Consider the following 16519-nt stretch of genomic DNA (forward strand, 5'->3'; position numbering starts at 1 on the left):
GGCATAAACACAACATGCTGATTTTTGATAGTCACATCTCTCCTCAGTTTGATACGATATGATGGGATGTTTCGTTGGTTAAAGATTTTAATTGACATCTTGGTCAAGGTACCATACAGGTGGCTCAGGTTCCTTTGGTTAGGTGTAGAGGACTCCCATTGGTTAGCCCCTTTGCTTAATTATTTCATGATGAATTCCGATGCATTCTGGCTTGATAGGGACGTGGGTATTGGCACCATTGTTCATGATAAGAATGTTGATGTTCAATGGTATTTCTAAAACTCTTGAAACTAGCATCTCCTCTCTTTGGGTGGAGATTAAATCCAAAATCCTTTGGTAACTCATGGTGGGAAATGCTAGACATGCGAATGAGGTTCAGACTTTCGTTGATGCTATTCATGATATTCATATGAGTGAGTCTATTCTTGGTTTTCTTTGGGCAAGCCGTTGATACAACTCTGTTGCTCATCATTTAGCTTTCCACGCTCGCAAATTTAGACTTTCTACTTAGTGGCTTGAAGACCACCATCTGTGGGCGGATTCTGTTATTCGTCCCGATTTTCTTTTTTTTTTATGTCTTTGTGTTTGTCTGTTTACTAAAAAAATAATAAAAAAAAATTGAAGGATTATATGATGAAATGATTTAATGTAAATTAGAACATTTAGTGACATACAAATGTTGAAGTAATAAAAAAATTACTAGACACAATTAAATGTTTAAAGACAAATTAAAATCTTTTAAAATAGGTTGTATTACCAAAAAAAAAAGGTTGTCGAACTTCTCTTTTTGTTACAATATTGCCATTGATACTTCAAAAACATTTCAAAACTATCATTAAATTACAAATTCATTTCAACATGGAATGAAAATCAAGAATAAAAAAGAGTATGATAATGATTTGAAACGATTTGACAATATTTGAATCTCAATTGATGTTTTAAGTCAACATTATATCAATTCAATTCTTAACTTTTATCGGACATTCAAATTGACTTTTTAAAACTATATAACATCAAGCGTCAACTCACAATCATGCAATTCTTGGTTTCTGCTTTTTAATTAACATTTTTAGTAGAGAAAGTTGAATCATAGACCTTGTAGTCGCAATCAGATTCATTAAGACATTATAACTCAAAACTGTATCATCTACCCATTTTTTAAAAACTAAGGGGTGTTTGGCATGTAGAGTTGAGTTGGTAATTATTGTAGGAGGAGAATAATTTGAAGAGTTGATGCAAATAACGAGGTATGTGAGTTAACGCGAATAACAAGATGAAAAAATGTGAGTTAACACAAATAACGAGATAATAAATCGGTGAACCAAATAATAAGTGAGTTTTTTTAACCCACCCAACCCAATCCAACTTGGGGCCAAACACCTTCCTTTGGTAACAAAAAAACAAAAAAAGAAAAACAAAAAAACCTAAAGGAGTAATTTAATCCTTTATAAGAGACTTTCATTACGGGTTGGCTGGCCGGAGCCGCGACTTGTGCTCTGAGGAAACGCTTACTCAAAACGCGCTGTGTTCTTGGTGTTTGTGTTGTAAGCGAACAATTGTTGAAGTGGTTCTGACCTAGAAATTAGCTCCCAAGGATCAATAACTCAAAAGGATAGCTTCAATCTTCATTTTTCAAATTGCAGGTAGCAGAAAGATACAATCTTGTTCATAATCTGGAGCTAAGTTGTTAGAATAAGACACCCAACAATGCAGACTCTAGTTCAGAAACTACTGCCCAGAACAACGTTCAAGCAAGTGCGTTTTTGTGAATCTTTTTTTTTACCCCATTTGCAATAAGTTATCTATTGTTGTTTTGTAATAATCTGGTTTGTTATGTTGCTTGTTTTCAAAATCATTCACTTTTTTCTTGAGTTGAAGTGCTTGTGATTCTTGAAGTTGTCTTCTTCTTTCCAGCAATGAGCTTCTTTCCAATATGATCGTAAAAGTTCTTTCATGTTGGTTGGTTGGAATTGAAATCTTTAGTTGCAAAGATTTAGGCTGAACTCTCTCCCCGATCAAAAATTGTGGAATTTGGAGAGTTTCAATGATTATTCATGTGGGTCTTTTCAAGAACCTGTCAAGAACATCTCAACAGCTTCTTCCAGGCTCAACAATCAGTTGTTCAAGTGGAAGCAAAGCTTCAAAGAGGATCAAATTCTTCCTTCTGTTGGACTTTAACTTTCTTAGGATTTAATACTTTGCACCTTTCTCCCACCTGCTGCATATTTTGAAGTAATGCTCTGGAGTATTAGTGGGATCTCTTCTTTTGTTGATCCAAGGTTTATAACTAGTTCATGTTGTTTGATAGCTTCAATACGATTGTAAGCTGCCCTCTTTTTCAGATTAGTAGAGACTAGAGGCTCCATTCAAATCCCTTTCTGGTTAGAATCTTAGAGACAAGCCTGAAATTGTTGTTTGATGTGGTCAAGGCTTTTCTTTGGGAGATTTGGTGGAATGAAGTCTTAGAATTTTGAAAGATAAGTTAAAAGAAAATGGCGGCCAATTGATTTATTTAATCTAAATTAGTTTAATGATTCTAGTGAATTGGAATCCTTTTCCCGATCTCCTACCTTGGTTCCTGGGAAATCTCCTCCCTTTATTATATTATTATTATTATTTATTTTGTATGTATTGTATTTCTCCAGCTTTTGTAATGAAAATTCCTTCCCATTTGAACACAATCCCTTTTCAAGTCGTGAAAGACAAGCACTTATAGTTTACTTCAGATCTTGTTGACATTGTTGTATTCCGGTTGTAGGTTGTTGCTTTCCGGGCATATTGTACTGATAAGATACTTGACATTGGACAGCCTACTGCTTCTTCTCATCCAGAGGTCTGATTCGACCTGAAGTACTGAGGCGATGCACTAGGCGTTCCTCTATTCTGGTTTTGTTTAATACTTAAATGGTATTACTTGCTAAAGTTCTTGAAATATATTCATTTACCTGCTGAACCTTGTAGTTGATGAAAGAAGGGGAAATTACCCCTGGAATAACTGCTGAGGAATACATTACAAGAAGAAAAAGGTTGCTAGAGCTTCTACCAGAGAATGGTTTGGCCATTATTGCAGCTGCCCCTGTGAAAATGATGACCGATGAGGTGCCTTATGCATTTCGACAAGATTCTGATTACTCATATGTCACTGGATGCCTACAACCCGGTGGTTTGGCAGTTCTGAGTCATGACTTTGGATTGTGCATGTTCATGCCTGAAACAAAGCCTTATGTATGTCTAGTCTTTTTCATTTTATAAAATTTACTCTTTGCCCTAACAATGGAGGTTCTTAGGTTTAATCATATTTTATCAGGATGTTCTTTGGAAAGGGAAAACTGCAGGAGTTGATGCAGCATTAGAATTTTTCAAGGCCGACGAAGCATATCCAATGAGAAAGTTGCATGAGGTGAGCTGATTTCTTGGAAATATGATGGAGCCAATACAGATATCTGTTTGTTGTGTCACGGGTTACTAGCATCATTCATGAATTTACTTTTAAGATTCTGTCGAACCAAATGAAGAATTTTCACTGTTCATGAAGTTCTCTGTACCAGTGTTTTGCTTTTCACCCTCTGTATTTGACCACAGATCCTTCCAGATATTATTAGGAGGTCCTCCAAGTTGTTTCATAATTTGAATACTGCCAGTCCGGCTTATGTGGGTTTAGAGGCCTTTCAAAAAGCGGCAGTGAATGACCGTGTGAAAGATATTTCACTTTTTACTCATGAATTGCGGTTAATAAAATCAACAGCAGAGATAAAGTTAATGAGGGAATCCGCTTCAATTGCTAGCCAGGTACCTCCAAACTTTTTGTTAATTAATCCTGCTGGCTTCATGTTCATGTCATGAATGTATTCTCCTTTTGAACTCAGTTATTTGTTAAGAAATAATGAAACAGGTGGGAGTAATTTTAGCCTAGCCTCTTCAAGGTTGGAAGGCTGTTACTCAATAGTTTTATTGGGAGATGGGTCTTCTCATCCCTCTGCACTAAGCTTGTCCTTTTTTCTCTTATACAATTCTTGTCTTTTATATATAAAAAAGGATATTGTAGGATCATGGTTATAGAAGCATATCATGGGGTTCTAGTCTCATCTTTATGTTAATTTAGAACCTTCTTTTATACAAGAATTTAGAACCTTCTCTCCCCTCCCCCCTTCTACTTTTTGTGCTCTCCATAAAGATATTTTGGCTGCTAATTACTCCAAAAAAAGACTATTTATTCTGCAACAAACTGCTCATACCTTGCATTGCAAAAGTCATGAATATTTAAAAGTACTTAAAAGTCATTGCAAAAGTCGTGAAACCATCAATAAAATACTTAAAAGTCATGAATATTTTTGGAATCGGGATAGCCATTCTGCCCTTTTTATCGAGATAAACAAGATGCATTTGTTAGATATTTAAGCACCTTGGAGAACCACACCTCAAAAGCTAGCTATTGGGGTGGGAGAGCCAAACTACTCAAGTACCACATTGGTCATCCCATTCTAACCAATGTGGGACAAAGGCATCCCATACTACCTTGGTTCCTAACGATACCCCATCCTCAGAAAGCTGACGTCTTGGCGACTACTTTGACGGTACTTCACTCAGCCACACCCGGTTAGAACCCTCCGCCGGCTCTACTCCGGAACGTCAACAACCGACTTGATACTGTTGTTAGGTACTTAAGCGCACCTTGGAGAACCACACCCAAAAAGCTAGCTATTAGGGTGGGAGAGCCAAGCCACTTATGTACCACATTGATCAATCCCATTCTAACTAATGTGGGATAAAGGCATCCCATACTACCTTGGTTCCTAACAATACCCCATACTCAGAAAGNTATGTACCACATTGATCAATCCCATTCTAACTAATGTGGGATAAAGGCATCCCATACTACCTTGGTTCCTAACAATACCCCATACTCAGAAAGCCGACGTCTTGGCGGCTATTTCGATGGTACTTCACTCATCTACACCTGGTCAGAACCCTCCGCCGGTTCCTCTCCGGAACGTCAACAGCTGACTCGATACCATTGTTAGGTACTTAAGCACCTTGGAGGACCACACCCCAAAAGCTAGCTATTTGGGTCGGAGAGTTAAGCCACTTAAGTACCACATTGGTCATCCCATTCTAACCAATGTGGGACAAAGACATCCCATACTACCTTGGTTCCTAATAGTATTCTATCACAACTTGTTCTTGGCAAGAAGAAAAAACACAACACGAAGGAAACTTTGAGCTCATATTGGTCCTGGGTTTGAGAACAAAAATTGAATTCTTTGAAGCCTAATTTACCATTGTTCCTCGGTAGCTCAGTGATAGAGCGTACTCCTTACAAGAGAGTAAGGTGTGTTATCGACGTACTCCTTACAAGAGAATAAGGTGTGTTATCGACTTATAGGCTGATATATTTATTTTACAACTTAGCAAGAGCACAATGGTAAGAATGGAGAATTCTTTATTTCAGAATAAACCTATATCGACTTCATCTTAAATCTCCTCTTTTGTACTATGTACTTTAGTCTTCAGTCAGTTAGTCTGAGGAAAAGTGCCTTTTTCCCAGACTCCAAAGTGTTATATATATATATCTATATATATATGAAACGTTAATCTTTGACTAAGTTATTGAAAAAAAGAAAACTCCTTCAAATTTAGGGAGGATCAATCAAATATCATGATAATGCAATATTTTTTCTTCAAAGCATATCTATTTCTGCACCATGTTGTCAGTTTTTTCTAAGTTTACTTTTGCAAAAGTGATGCTTCCTGTGTTTTTTTTTGGTTGGGTTTAGGCTCTTTTGCAGACAATGATGCATTCAAAGGCATATCCTCACGAGAGTATGTTATCAGCAAAGGTAGAATATGAGTGCAGAATGAGAGGTGCTCAAAGGATGGCGTAAGTGTTCTTTGTATTTGGATTTAAAGAAGTACCCCTATCTAGATGTTTTCATTTTATTCTTAATTGTATGCTGAATCGTGCAAATTATGAACAGGGTTTAGTTTTAATAAGACTTTAAACTATGCAAGATTTTACAACGGATTCTCAATTTACCTTCTCTGTAACAGATATAATCCTGTGGTGGGTGGTGGGTGTAATGGCAGTGTTATACATTATTCTCGAAATGATCAGAGAGTAAGTGAATTTATCCATTGGTGCTTAGGCTTCACTATTATGAAAGATTAAAAGAATATGACCATTCATAGGTGGTATGTACATAATAAATGATTACAGGTTAAAGATGGGGATCTTGTTCTTATGGATATTGGATGTGAATTGCATGGTTATGCTAGTGATCTTACTCGTACATGGCCCCCTTGTGGAAAGTTTTCTGCTGCTCAGGTATTTTACCTTTATCTCGAAATCTTATTTACTCATTTCAAACAATTTTGAGGATTTCAGCCTACTTGTTTCATCGAGTTCTAATGTCAATCTTTTCCATGCTTGTCTTTGTGAACACGAAAATCTTTTGTTTGGATTGGCTGTCATTGTCACTACTCTTTAAGGAATGATCATGTGACCTCAGTTCTTTTGAATATCTGATCTTGTTGTTTTCTGGATTATATCTTACCCTCTTTATTGGGTGCTTTTTTTGTGCCTCAACTTGCTTAGTTGAATGTATTTCAGGAAGAGCTTTATGAGCTTATACTGCTAACAAACAAGGAATGTATAAAGCTTTGCAAACCTGGCGCTAGTATACAGGACATTCACGATTACTCGGTAAGTCTTGTGTATTTATTCATTCAAATGATATATGGATCGTAGCAACAAATCTGGTGCAGAAAGACCTCGTGAGGAAGTTAAAATAGTTTCTCTATGGTTTAGTCTTTCTAAAGGTTTCTTTGCACTATATTTGATTTCTTCCATTTTGGCCAGTTCCTCACTTGGTTAAGCATCTCACTTTTTCGTATATTAACAATGCCACACGATCACTGAAAAATATCATGACCCTTCTCATATTCTACACGTTTGCAGACGAAAATGCTCCGAGAAGGCTTCAAAGAGCTTGGAATTTTGAAAAATTTGAAAAGTGATCTCTACCACCATCTAAATCCAACTTCTATAGGTTCTCTTTTACCTCCTGAAAAAATTAGTCCCTTTTCTTTTTAATTGAAAGAAGCATGGTACATTTTTTTTGATGTTGTGTTACCTTTTTTTCTCTTCACTGACATGATATCCATTCCAAATTGGTTACCTTATTAACTGTTTTTTTCCCTTTTCGGATTCCTTTGCTTAGGTCATTATCTTGGAATGGATGTCCATGATTGCACTAGGGTTGGTTATGGTCGAACGTTGAAGCCAGGTGTTGTAAGTTTTGTTCCTATTCATTTATTTGGATACCAACCCTTCTTTCCCCATTTTCCTGTCCCTCTACGTGTGTGCTCATCCCACTTAGAGATGTTTTTATTGAAAAATCCTTTAAATCAACCAATTTGTTTGGATATTTTAGTTTTAGCAGTCTTGTTTTTATTTTGGAATTCAATTTCTAAAAGCTTCTTTGTTGTTTGCAGATGATAACGATTGAACCGGGAGTTTACATCCCATCTGTTTTTGAAGTTTCAGAAAGGTAAACACAAAAAATAAAATCATTCAAGCTAAAAGCTTATCAAGTAACAAAAAATTCGCCAGTCCTTCAACATAGTTTATTGTTGTCTCCAGTGGATTCGAGTTGCCGCAATTAGATTTAGAAAAGTAAATTTAATCACTAAGTTCTGTCTTGGTAGTGGTTGCAACTTATCCTTGTATTAACATTAGGATTCTGTTTTCAATTTTATAACTCCATTTTCTCATTAGTGAATGAACTCTGCAGGTTTGCTGGTATTGGAATAAGGATCGAGGATGAAGTCCTTATAACCGAGTCAGGTCATGAGGTACGTAGTTCAAGTCCAAGTTTTTTATGGATGGTTCTGAAAGGTTTTATTTATTTATTCTGGAATGTGGATGGTTCTGGTCTGATAGTTGATTAAAGAAAAACATTGGAAAGTTTACCGTCGTGTACTCCAAGGCTAAAACTTCTATCAGTTGTTCACCAACCGGCTGTTGGCTTGAATGCCAAATATATTGTATGTTCTAATGATGGCAGAGACCAAAAATGGCCTCTCGACATTCGATAAATCTGTAACCTGTAGACCAAAAAAGTGAATACTTATGTTGCATCATATGCTATAGAACTGGTGTCCCTGGGTTGTGAAGGAGTCTTCTATCTTCATTATGCATTAGTGTGTAACTTGGATTTTGGATTACTCGTTCGATGTTCAGTTATATCTTACAAGTTACAATGTCTGGATCTGATAATTAATTTGTTCAATTACACTTTCTTGCATCAGGTCCTCACAGGTTCAATCCCAAAAGAAATTAATCAGATAGAGTCATTGCTGAACAACTTCTGCTTTGGATCTACAATGCATGGCTCACATTTTATGAAAGCCTCAATCTGTTGATCAAATGTGGGGACTCTTAGGTGTATGAAATATCTGAGAATGAAGACCAAAAAAGAGGCTAGGGAGCAGCAACTGGTTAGTGTTTATTCAATTCTTGAGTGTTCTGGGTGTTTAAACATAGTGGAATGGAGGACAATGATGTGATATCCGAAGTAATACTTGAGTCAGGATCAAATGGGACGATAGCTTGGTGTTTCTGATGAGCAAATGTGGTGTGCAAGAGGACGATGGTGAGACAATGAGGGTATGCATCTTCTGTCACTTTTTGGGAACACGCTCACTGCTATTGAATAAATGTCTTGGCTCGAGTATCGACGTTGTGATGCAACGATTGTTATGAGTTGAACTGGTGAAGGATTTCAGCTAACGACATCAAAATTGAGTGTATCATCTGTATTTTCTGTCACAAAACTTATTTTGGGTTCTCTTAGTATTAGTTGTGGAGTCCTTGTCCATGGGCAACTCATAGTATCGCATCGAAACGTTCAAGTAAATAAGTTCGCTTGGTAAAGTGGCTGAAGAGGGCACTGCCATCATCCTCGTGAGCCTGCTATTTGCACATCACTCTCATCTTGCTGTCATTTCGTTTTCACCTTGGTATATGCATCCGACTCAATTCAAGTATTGCTTGGAATCCCTTCGACTCGTCTCCCATGAGTACTATATTTTCAATCACTACCATAACTAGCCTATTTTTTTGTACCATCTATATACTTCAATTCCATTCATGGTCATGGACAGGTAGGTAGTAGGAGGTAGCAGTTGGTTGGTTTTTAGGTATATTCATTTCATTGAATTTTCCTCAGATCCAATGGTCTCAATTTAATTCTTTGTAAGAAATAAGCAGTCAAATTTTGAAATAATGGCCATACTAATATAGCTTCTTGCTATTGCTGCATCCATTTATTGTATTTGGTTATGACTTCAAGACCATGTTCTTAATTTGTTATCCAAAGCATGGCCACTCTGTTACCATATTCATTCAAATGTTTATTTTAGATTTTCTCTGATCTTATGATTTGCAGATCGCTTTAAAAAATATTATCTTTTTATTAGTGAAACAATCAATTTAGACCATAAAGCTCCAGTCTCATTAAATAAGACATTAAATAGGACTCTAAATTTAAATAAGTGTGACAATCTTTATTCTTGCATCGGTTTAGATTTGTTCACCAATTTCAACAGAAAATAGAGTAAAAAATCTCCATAAATGCATTGTTCTTTTTATAGAATAAAGTTGGATAATTGTTTTAAATGACAAACCGTAGGAAACATTTATAAATATAGTAAAATATTATTATCTATAATTGAAAATATTTATAAATATAACAAAATGTCACTGTTTATCACTATATAATCAGTATCACAATGTCTAAATTGACTCATTTTTTTGTATTTGAAAAAGTTCAATAAAGTTTTGCAGAAAAAGTCAGGTCCCTTGCACAAATTAATCATTGAATAAGAATAATTTTGCTTAGATTTATAAATTTAAAAAAAAAAAAACGCAAATTACCTCTTACATCATTTGCTCTAAAATTCTAATGAGTTTATATCATACATGTGTTTTTTAATTCATTAAATGCATAAGAGAAATTTTTTAAAATGATATTTGGGATGAGAATGGTAAAATTTTATTAAGTTAAAGTCCCATTAACTATGAAATGTAATGGAAAATTTAGAGTTAAAATTGATATCTTTTTTAAGCTAATAAAAATATGATGTGACATCATTTATTTATATGCCTTTTTTCTTAATTAGACTGATTGTGAGATATAATAACATTTAACTAATTCCCCCTTTTTCTTTTCACATCATTGGCAATATGAATGAGGCAGCTAGTTGGTGGATATTATTAGACTAACAATGAGTGAAAAGAAAAATATCTAAATTAGGACGAATTTCTTTCACATTTTGTAGGCGAATAAAGCATATTTATTTTCAATAAGAATATTTTAATTTGTAATAGCCATTTTTTTTCAAAAGCAAGAACTAAATTACACGTTTTGAAAGTACAAGGATAGACCGAATGTGGGTTTGACTATATGATATTCATTAACTTAAAAATTAAGTTCATTTTGATTGAGTTAAATTTCCACTATGTATGTAAACAACCAAAACTTGTTTTTGCCATCTTCAAAATAAAAAATATGTCTTTAACATTTAAAAAAACAATTTAATGTTTGGATTAATACTTTTAAATATGATTTTCATATCATCCAAATCTTTGAATAGTAGAAAAGGAATATATATATATATATATATANCCAAAGTGATTTTAACTATTACAGACTTCAAAACATACCATCTACATATATTTTCCATCTCCTTTCTATAAGTATACATGACAGCAACATTTTGACAAAAGCCTCAAAACAACTTACCCAATGTAATTTATCGGCCTCACCTTTCACATTAAACCTTATGCTTGTATACATTAAAGTTTCCACCATACAACCACTTATTATGGTTGGGAATCCAAATGGCTTTGGATTAAACACCTATATAAACTCCAACATCCCCATTTTTCTTTCTCAACCAAACAAGTGAGAATCAAACAAGGAAAGAAGCTATAAATTCATAAAGGATGTCTCTAATCACAGAAGAGATCAAAGCCAAAGCTGATGAGCTTTACTATGGAGATGAGATGTGCCGAATCAAATCAAGGGAGCTGCTCAAAGAAATGGATCTTCCAAATGGGCTTTTGCCAATGAAAGACATGGAGGAATGTGGGATGGTGAAAGAGACAGGGTTTGTTTGGCTGAAGCAGAAAAAGAGCTACACTCATAAGTTTGAAGATATTGATAGGTTGGTTACTTATGGCACAGAAGTTACAGCCTATGTGGAGAAAAACAAGGTTAAGAAGCTTACTGGAGTCAAAGCCAAGGAGCTCTTGCTGTGGCTCCCACTCTGTGATATCTATGTTAATGAACCACCGAACGGAAAAATCACATTCAAGTCTACGACTGGGCTGTCAAGAACTTTCCCTGTGTCAGCTTTTCAGGTTGAAGAAAAAGTCAAGGATGAGGAAGAGAAGGACAACAAAGAGAAGGAAGTAGTGAAAGCAGCAGCTGCAGCTATAGAGGTGAAGGAGGTCTGATTTTAGTTCTTTGAAGCTTCAAGGGACTCTCTCTTCCTCCTTACTACTGGTTTGTTGTTGGCTCAATATGTTCGCTATATGTTTTTTATGTTGAAAGTTTATTTTATTGAATAAACATTGGTATGAAGTTTACGTATTGTAATCGTGTAAAACAAGGGGGGGGGGGTTGGGTTGTGTGTGGTGTTTAATGAATGGGAATGTATTACTGTCAAATAATTTACATATAAGATGTTCAAGGAGAGCCCACAGATCAATATTCAGGATCTCTCAGTTCTAAAAAAAATCTATTGCCAATCAACTATAATAAATTGGCTGACAGAATTAGCATAGTGTGCAGTATGCTTGCAAAACAAACAGGCTTTCTGCTATCCTTTAGAACTATGAACTAACTTTTTAATTTAATTGCTCTAACCTATTGACTTATAGCTGTACAGTAAAGTATAAAGGCATCCTCATTCTTGAAAGAATGGAGTTACCTTAAACAAGGATCTGTGACCGAGCAGCACCACGGGAGCACTTCTTCCTGCCTGACTTGCTAAGTGCACAAACGCATATCTCAAGTAGCTCGTAATCCTCTTCCCAGAACAAAGACAATGCAAGCTCTGGATTTTCAACCAGCATTTTTGATGTTAGGAACCCAGCAATTGTCCATGTTTGATAGAGCCGGGATTGCTTTCCAATGAATTTCCCTGTTCGAGTGTCGTAATATTCAGGCCAGCGATCGGCTGAAATCCTCTTCTCAGCCACAGCAACTGCTTTCTTGGCCATTTCAAGTTTGCCCATCTTGATGCATGCCAATGTGAACTGCAATATATTTGAATTAAAATGGGTATAAATGAACCTATTGGTCCTGTTCCCACTAGCGAACTACAAGACAATTACTTAATTCGATAAATAACAGTGGAGCCACAGTGAAATGTCTATTCACTAAACGTAATGAAATGAAGGACCAATCTCAATGCTATAATCAGTTTTATGTTACCTGCCAAAGAAGTGTCGGCCAGGATCCGCCATTATGATATGACCATGGACTGAAAAAGGCCAACAAGATAAATGGATATGAGCATCAACCAACCACAAAACGAACTTTCTATTGGAATAAAGTAGATCTTAGATACTCTATGGAGAATGATAATGCAAGGCAAAGAAGTAGCACAGAACACATATTACAAATTATGCATAAAACTCACGTATTTTTGGGGTCGCTGCCAGTAATTATGCGCCATTCCTCATACTCCAAAGCAGGGTAACATATTTTAAGAGGCATATGACCCACAAGATCACTCCATTTAGCTTCAATCAGATTTAGAATAGCTTCATTTTGCTTTGGTGTACCCAAAGATGAAACAATCGCCCAAAGGTTTCCAAGTGTAAAAAATCTAAAATCCATATGAGCTGGTTGGAGATTGCCTATCAAATAACCTCCTTCCTCTGGTACCCAGTCCATTAGCCACTGAGGAATTTGGTCGGGATAGATGTTGAATTTGTTTGTAGCATCCATGGAATATTCTTCTGTCTTATAGCGATAGATCTCGTTGATCTTCTTCATATCAACCCAATAATATTCTCTGATATGGAATGATAATGCACTGAGTCGGTTGTTAATGGCCCTCACCAAGTTCTTGGACCCATCATTCACAGTGAGAATTTCACGGGAGCACCTTAAAGCTGAATAAAATAAGGCCTGCATAATCAAACTTGTTACGATGGATGCACATGACAACCTTAACTGAGAAGGAAAAACATTCACAAATGGTTAATATGAAATTGTAGGATAGGATAAAAGAAGGGTTGCATCTGATGGATGGGATGCTATAAAGCATGCAATGTAATGCAACAGAAGAAGCAGCATCAACAGCTGAAGGTGAATCCAGGATTAAATTCTTTTAGGTGATAAACTTAACTGCAGAGTGCAATTTGTTTAAGTTACATTCAAACTCACTTGGATCTCAAGGGGATGGCCATGAATGCCCATTCGACGATCAATCATGCAGGAACCATCGGTAACCAACAGCGAAGGAAACATATCAAACCCATCTGTTAGACAAAGGTTAAGTATCATTTTCAACCCTGTTTGGACGTCCACCCTTTCTTGTAGAGCATAGTCCCCGGTAATTTTTCCATACGCCCTTAAAAGAATGATCCACCACAATCCTATCAAAGAAAAGGAGAGAAAAAAGAAATTAATATCAAATGTTTCGATACAGGGTAGTCTTCTGAAAAGGAGAAATATTTGGTTTCATGAATCAGAAAAATAGTTAACCTAATAGAGACTTGGATCAAATAGGTTATACCTCGAAACATTTTCAGGAGTTACAAACTTAAAATGAATTGAAGGGTAACCATCTATGACTCCTGATGACAAACAGAAAAGAACAAAGTAATCGTGGTAACCTGAATCTACTGGTGCGACACGACCTATAGCTGATTCACCAAAGTCTGGATCTAAAACTTCCTCAAAATTATTGCCATCAAGGGGAACAGTTCTGACTTTGAAGCTTGCTGGCATCAAGCCCTGTCCTGGGCTATAACAATCAACTGTTTTCTCCCAGCTCTGGAAAAATAAATGTCTTCTCTGAGTTTCATGTCATAAATTGTAGAAATATATCGAAATCTTTTGACTCAGTCTAATTTCACAAACATAACTTGTTACAGAACAGTTACACTTCGTGCCAAGTGAACAATCATAAGGAATAAACAAAAGATCGTCAATTAACAAGCAAATCTTCTCAAGCTAAAATTAGATACTCGAGCCAGAACAATCCCTCTGCAATAGAAATGATCTCTCACATGCAACTCGCATCCTAAAATTTAAAATTTAAGTTGTATCCTTTGTGATGGGACTAGATACACATTGAATAATTCATCTATGCAGCCGCCAGAGCACTTTGCTAAAACCATGAATAATTGTAACTATTATTTTAGTTGAAAGGTTAAATGGTCAATGAAATCCCATATCATATATACACACATAGAGCGAGTGAGATTGAATAACCTATTCAAAATGATAAAAATTTAACATATTCACGTAAGAACTAGCAGTTGTAGGGTATGCATGAGAAAGTTCCCAAAACATTAAGATAAATAAGTAAAAGAGATAAATAACACATAAAGAACAAGGAAAGGGGTACCTGTAACTGTAAGGTATGAAGGAGAAAGTTCCTCACAATCTCCCCTTCACCGTTCAGCAGGAATGCAAGGGCAGAAGGAACGAAATCTCGAATGAAGACCTGATCATAATTCAACGGTTGCTTATCAGCCGGGTCATTTGCAGCCATAGTCCCAACCGGACTTCCACAATATGTCACAACAGCCTCACGTAACAATCTCCAGGCCTCTTTCTCAATATCAGACTCCTCTCTCTTTGAACTAATAACCTTAGCTTTATTCAAATCCTCTAAGTTTTCCTCATTTACATGTTCACTACCAACTTCTATTCTAGAATCTTCTTCTCCTACAATATTCTCATCCTTGTCAATCTTTTCAACAACCAAAGGCTTCGCATTCAAACCACCTTGAACATATATCCTTTCAAAGTTATTGTCATTCACACGGGTTTCAATCGATGTCGAAAGATCACGAACTTTTGATGCAATTCTAGCAATTATAGACACATCCCTTTTGGTTTTAGGAAAAATACTATAACTACAAGACCTTGTTATTACCCTAGATTGGCCATAACTCAATCTAGCCACAGAAAAATTCTGGGTCCCTTCCAAAAACCGTTGAGACCCCGAGAAATGAAAAGGGTGAGAAGTATACTGGCTATTAGAATGAAACTTGAAGCTAAAGTTCAAACAAGAATTGTGGGGCAAAGTATAAGGGGATTTTACACGCGAGAACCCAAAGAACCCTGAATTCCTACAACTAATTAGAAGTCTAGAAGAAGCCTTCATCGTCGAATTATCAAGCAGAGCAATCATGTTCAAAACAATGAATCAGAACAATAACAAACCAGAGAAATCAAATCAGTGGAAAGTGGATAAGATTCAAGAATTTTACGCATCAGTCGGGCTTATCTTCGATTTCTGCGGCGAATTACAGAATAAATTTCAAGGGAAACTTGAGATTGATTGATTGAAGAAGAATGGTATCTGAAATTCAAGAAGCAAATGAATGGTCTAGGGAAAAGGTAAATGGGGCGCCATTTTATAGATGCAATTAACGAGAAAAAATAGGTAAAGTTGTCTAAATCCGTGGATTAAGTGGTGGGTTTTTTTCTCAAATTAGCAAAGTTTTATTTTTTATTTTAAGATCTTTAACAAATCTATGAGCCTTTGTTTTCGGGCAAGAATTCATTTTAAGGGAATTGTTAGATTCGTCTTGAGTGGAAATGAATGAACTCAAAAGTTTTTGCCTTCAGATTTTTTTTCCTTTCCTTACCTCTTATTCAGGGCAATATTTACCAAAATTTTTACACTTATATTTAACTCATCAATTTTTAACTTTTAATATATTTTAGAGTTCAAAATGTGTTTAAAGTTGAATTAAAATATTATTTATGAATATAGAAGTATCTAATTTTAGTTAAAAAAAATATTTCAATCTAACTACAAAATCGAGTTCGAGTTCTTAAAAAAACATTATCAAACTTAATAAGTCTAACTCACTGAAAACATTCAATATCATTAGAAGAATTGTGACTTGTAAAAATTCTTTTACAACTATAAGGATAATGTTCACAAGAAAAAAGAGTTAAATTACACGTTTTTAACTTTTAGCATATATTATTTCTAATATACATTTGAACATTAAAAAGTATCTCATAAACAAATCATTTATTATATTAAAAATTGAAAGTTTAAAAACTAATAAAAATTCAAATTTAGAGATACTTTGAAACTTTTTATAACTTTAATCACCAATAAAAAGTCAAGTTTGTTAGTAATTTTAAAATTGTCCAATAAAAAGTTACTATATATAGCTTGTACTTAATAAGTTATCATTGTAATTATTTAAAAGTTCTTTAATTGAGTTAAACGAGAGCATGTAAAGATAAAG

At 35.3% G+C, this 16519-nt stretch overlaps 3 protein-coding genes across 6 annotated transcripts; 2 read left to right on the forward strand and 1 right to left on the reverse strand.

The window, feature by feature from the left end:
- The first annotated feature begins 1422 nt into the window (after positions 1–1422).
- LOC120079954 (intermediate cleaving peptidase 55, mitochondrial) lies at positions 1423–9402 on the forward strand. 4 transcript variants are annotated; one of them, XM_039034432.1, is made up of 15 exons: positions 1423–1544; positions 1644–1755; positions 2759–2833; positions 2962–3225; positions 3308–3400; positions 3583–3789; positions 5775–5878; positions 6049–6115; positions 6215–6322; positions 6608–6700; positions 6956–7046; positions 7218–7288; positions 7492–7547; positions 7791–7851; positions 8308–9402. In XM_039034432.1, exons 2-15 carry the CDS (start codon positions 1708–1710, stop codon positions 8419–8421), a joined length of 1452 nt encoding a protein of 483 aa, XP_038890360.1. In that variant the 5' UTR covers positions 1423–1544; positions 1644–1707; the 3' UTR covers positions 8422–9402. The 4 variants fall into 4 exon arrangements, 2 of the variants coding, with proteins under 2 accessions (XP_038890360.1, XP_038890359.1); XR_005482374.1 differs by having other exon boundaries at positions 1456–1755; positions 8308–8496; positions 8590–9402; XR_005482375.1 differs by having other exon boundaries at positions 1456–1755; positions 7218–7283; positions 8308–8388.
- Positions 9403–10935: 1533 nt separating this feature from the next.
- LOC120079689 lies at positions 10936–11655 on the forward strand. Its single transcript, XM_039033994.1, has one exon. It carries the CDS (start codon positions 11006–11008, stop codon positions 11516–11518), a length of 513 nt encoding a protein of 170 aa, XP_038889922.1. The 5' UTR covers positions 10936–11005; the 3' UTR covers positions 11519–11655.
- A 46-nt stretch (positions 11656–11701) lies between these two features.
- LOC120079688 (alkaline/neutral invertase A, mitochondrial-like) lies at positions 11702–15693 on the reverse strand. The gene is made up of 6 exons (XM_039033993.1): positions 14650–15693; positions 13913–14072; positions 13461–13672; positions 12709–13202; positions 12501–12549; positions 11702–12322 (listed from the first exon to the last, which is right to left on the reverse strand). The coding sequence occupies exons 1-6, from the start codon at positions 15439–15441 to the stop codon at positions 11996–11998; spliced, it is 2034 nt and encodes a 677-aa protein (XP_038889921.1). The 5' UTR covers positions 15442–15693; the 3' UTR covers positions 11702–11995.
- Positions 15694–16519: the final 826 nt, after the last annotated feature.

Source organism: Benincasa hispida, chromosome 6 (genome assembly GCF_009727055.1).
Source record: "Benincasa hispida cultivar B227 chromosome 6, ASM972705v1, whole genome shotgun sequence".
NCBI classification, from domain to species: Eukaryota; Viridiplantae; Streptophyta; class Magnoliopsida; order Cucurbitales; family Cucurbitaceae; genus Benincasa; species Benincasa hispida.

Bases quoted from the DNA above. Each gene is read 5' to 3' on its own strand.
- LOC120079954 (XM_039034432.1), top strand. From the start codon at position 1,708: ATGCAGACTCTAGTTCAGAAACTACTGCCCAGAACAACGTTCAAGCAA. The intron at 3,790-5,774 runs GTACCTCCAAAC...GGTTGGGTTTAG, and splicing joins CCGCTTCAATTGCTAGCCAG to GCTCTTTTGCAGACAATGAT. The intron at 5,879-6,048 runs GTAAGTGTTCTT...TCTCTGTAACAG, and splicing joins AGAGGTGCTCAAAGGATGGC to ATATAATCCTGTGGTGGGTG.
- LOC120079689 (XM_039033994.1), top strand. From the start codon at position 11,006: ATGTCTCTAATCACAGAAGAGATCAAAGCCAAAGCTGATGAGCTTTAC.
- LOC120079688 (XM_039033993.1), bottom strand. From the start codon at position 15,441: ATGATTGCTCTGCTTGATAATTCGACGATGAAGGCTTCTTCTAGACTT. The intron at 14,073-14,649 runs GTACCCCTTTCC...TTATTTTTCCAG, and splicing joins TTCATACCTTACAGTTACAG to AGCTGGGAGAAAACAGTTGA. The intron at 12,550-12,708 runs GTGAGTTTTATG...GGCCTTTTTCAG, and splicing joins GGCAGCGACCCCAAAAATAC to TCCATGGTCATATCATAATG.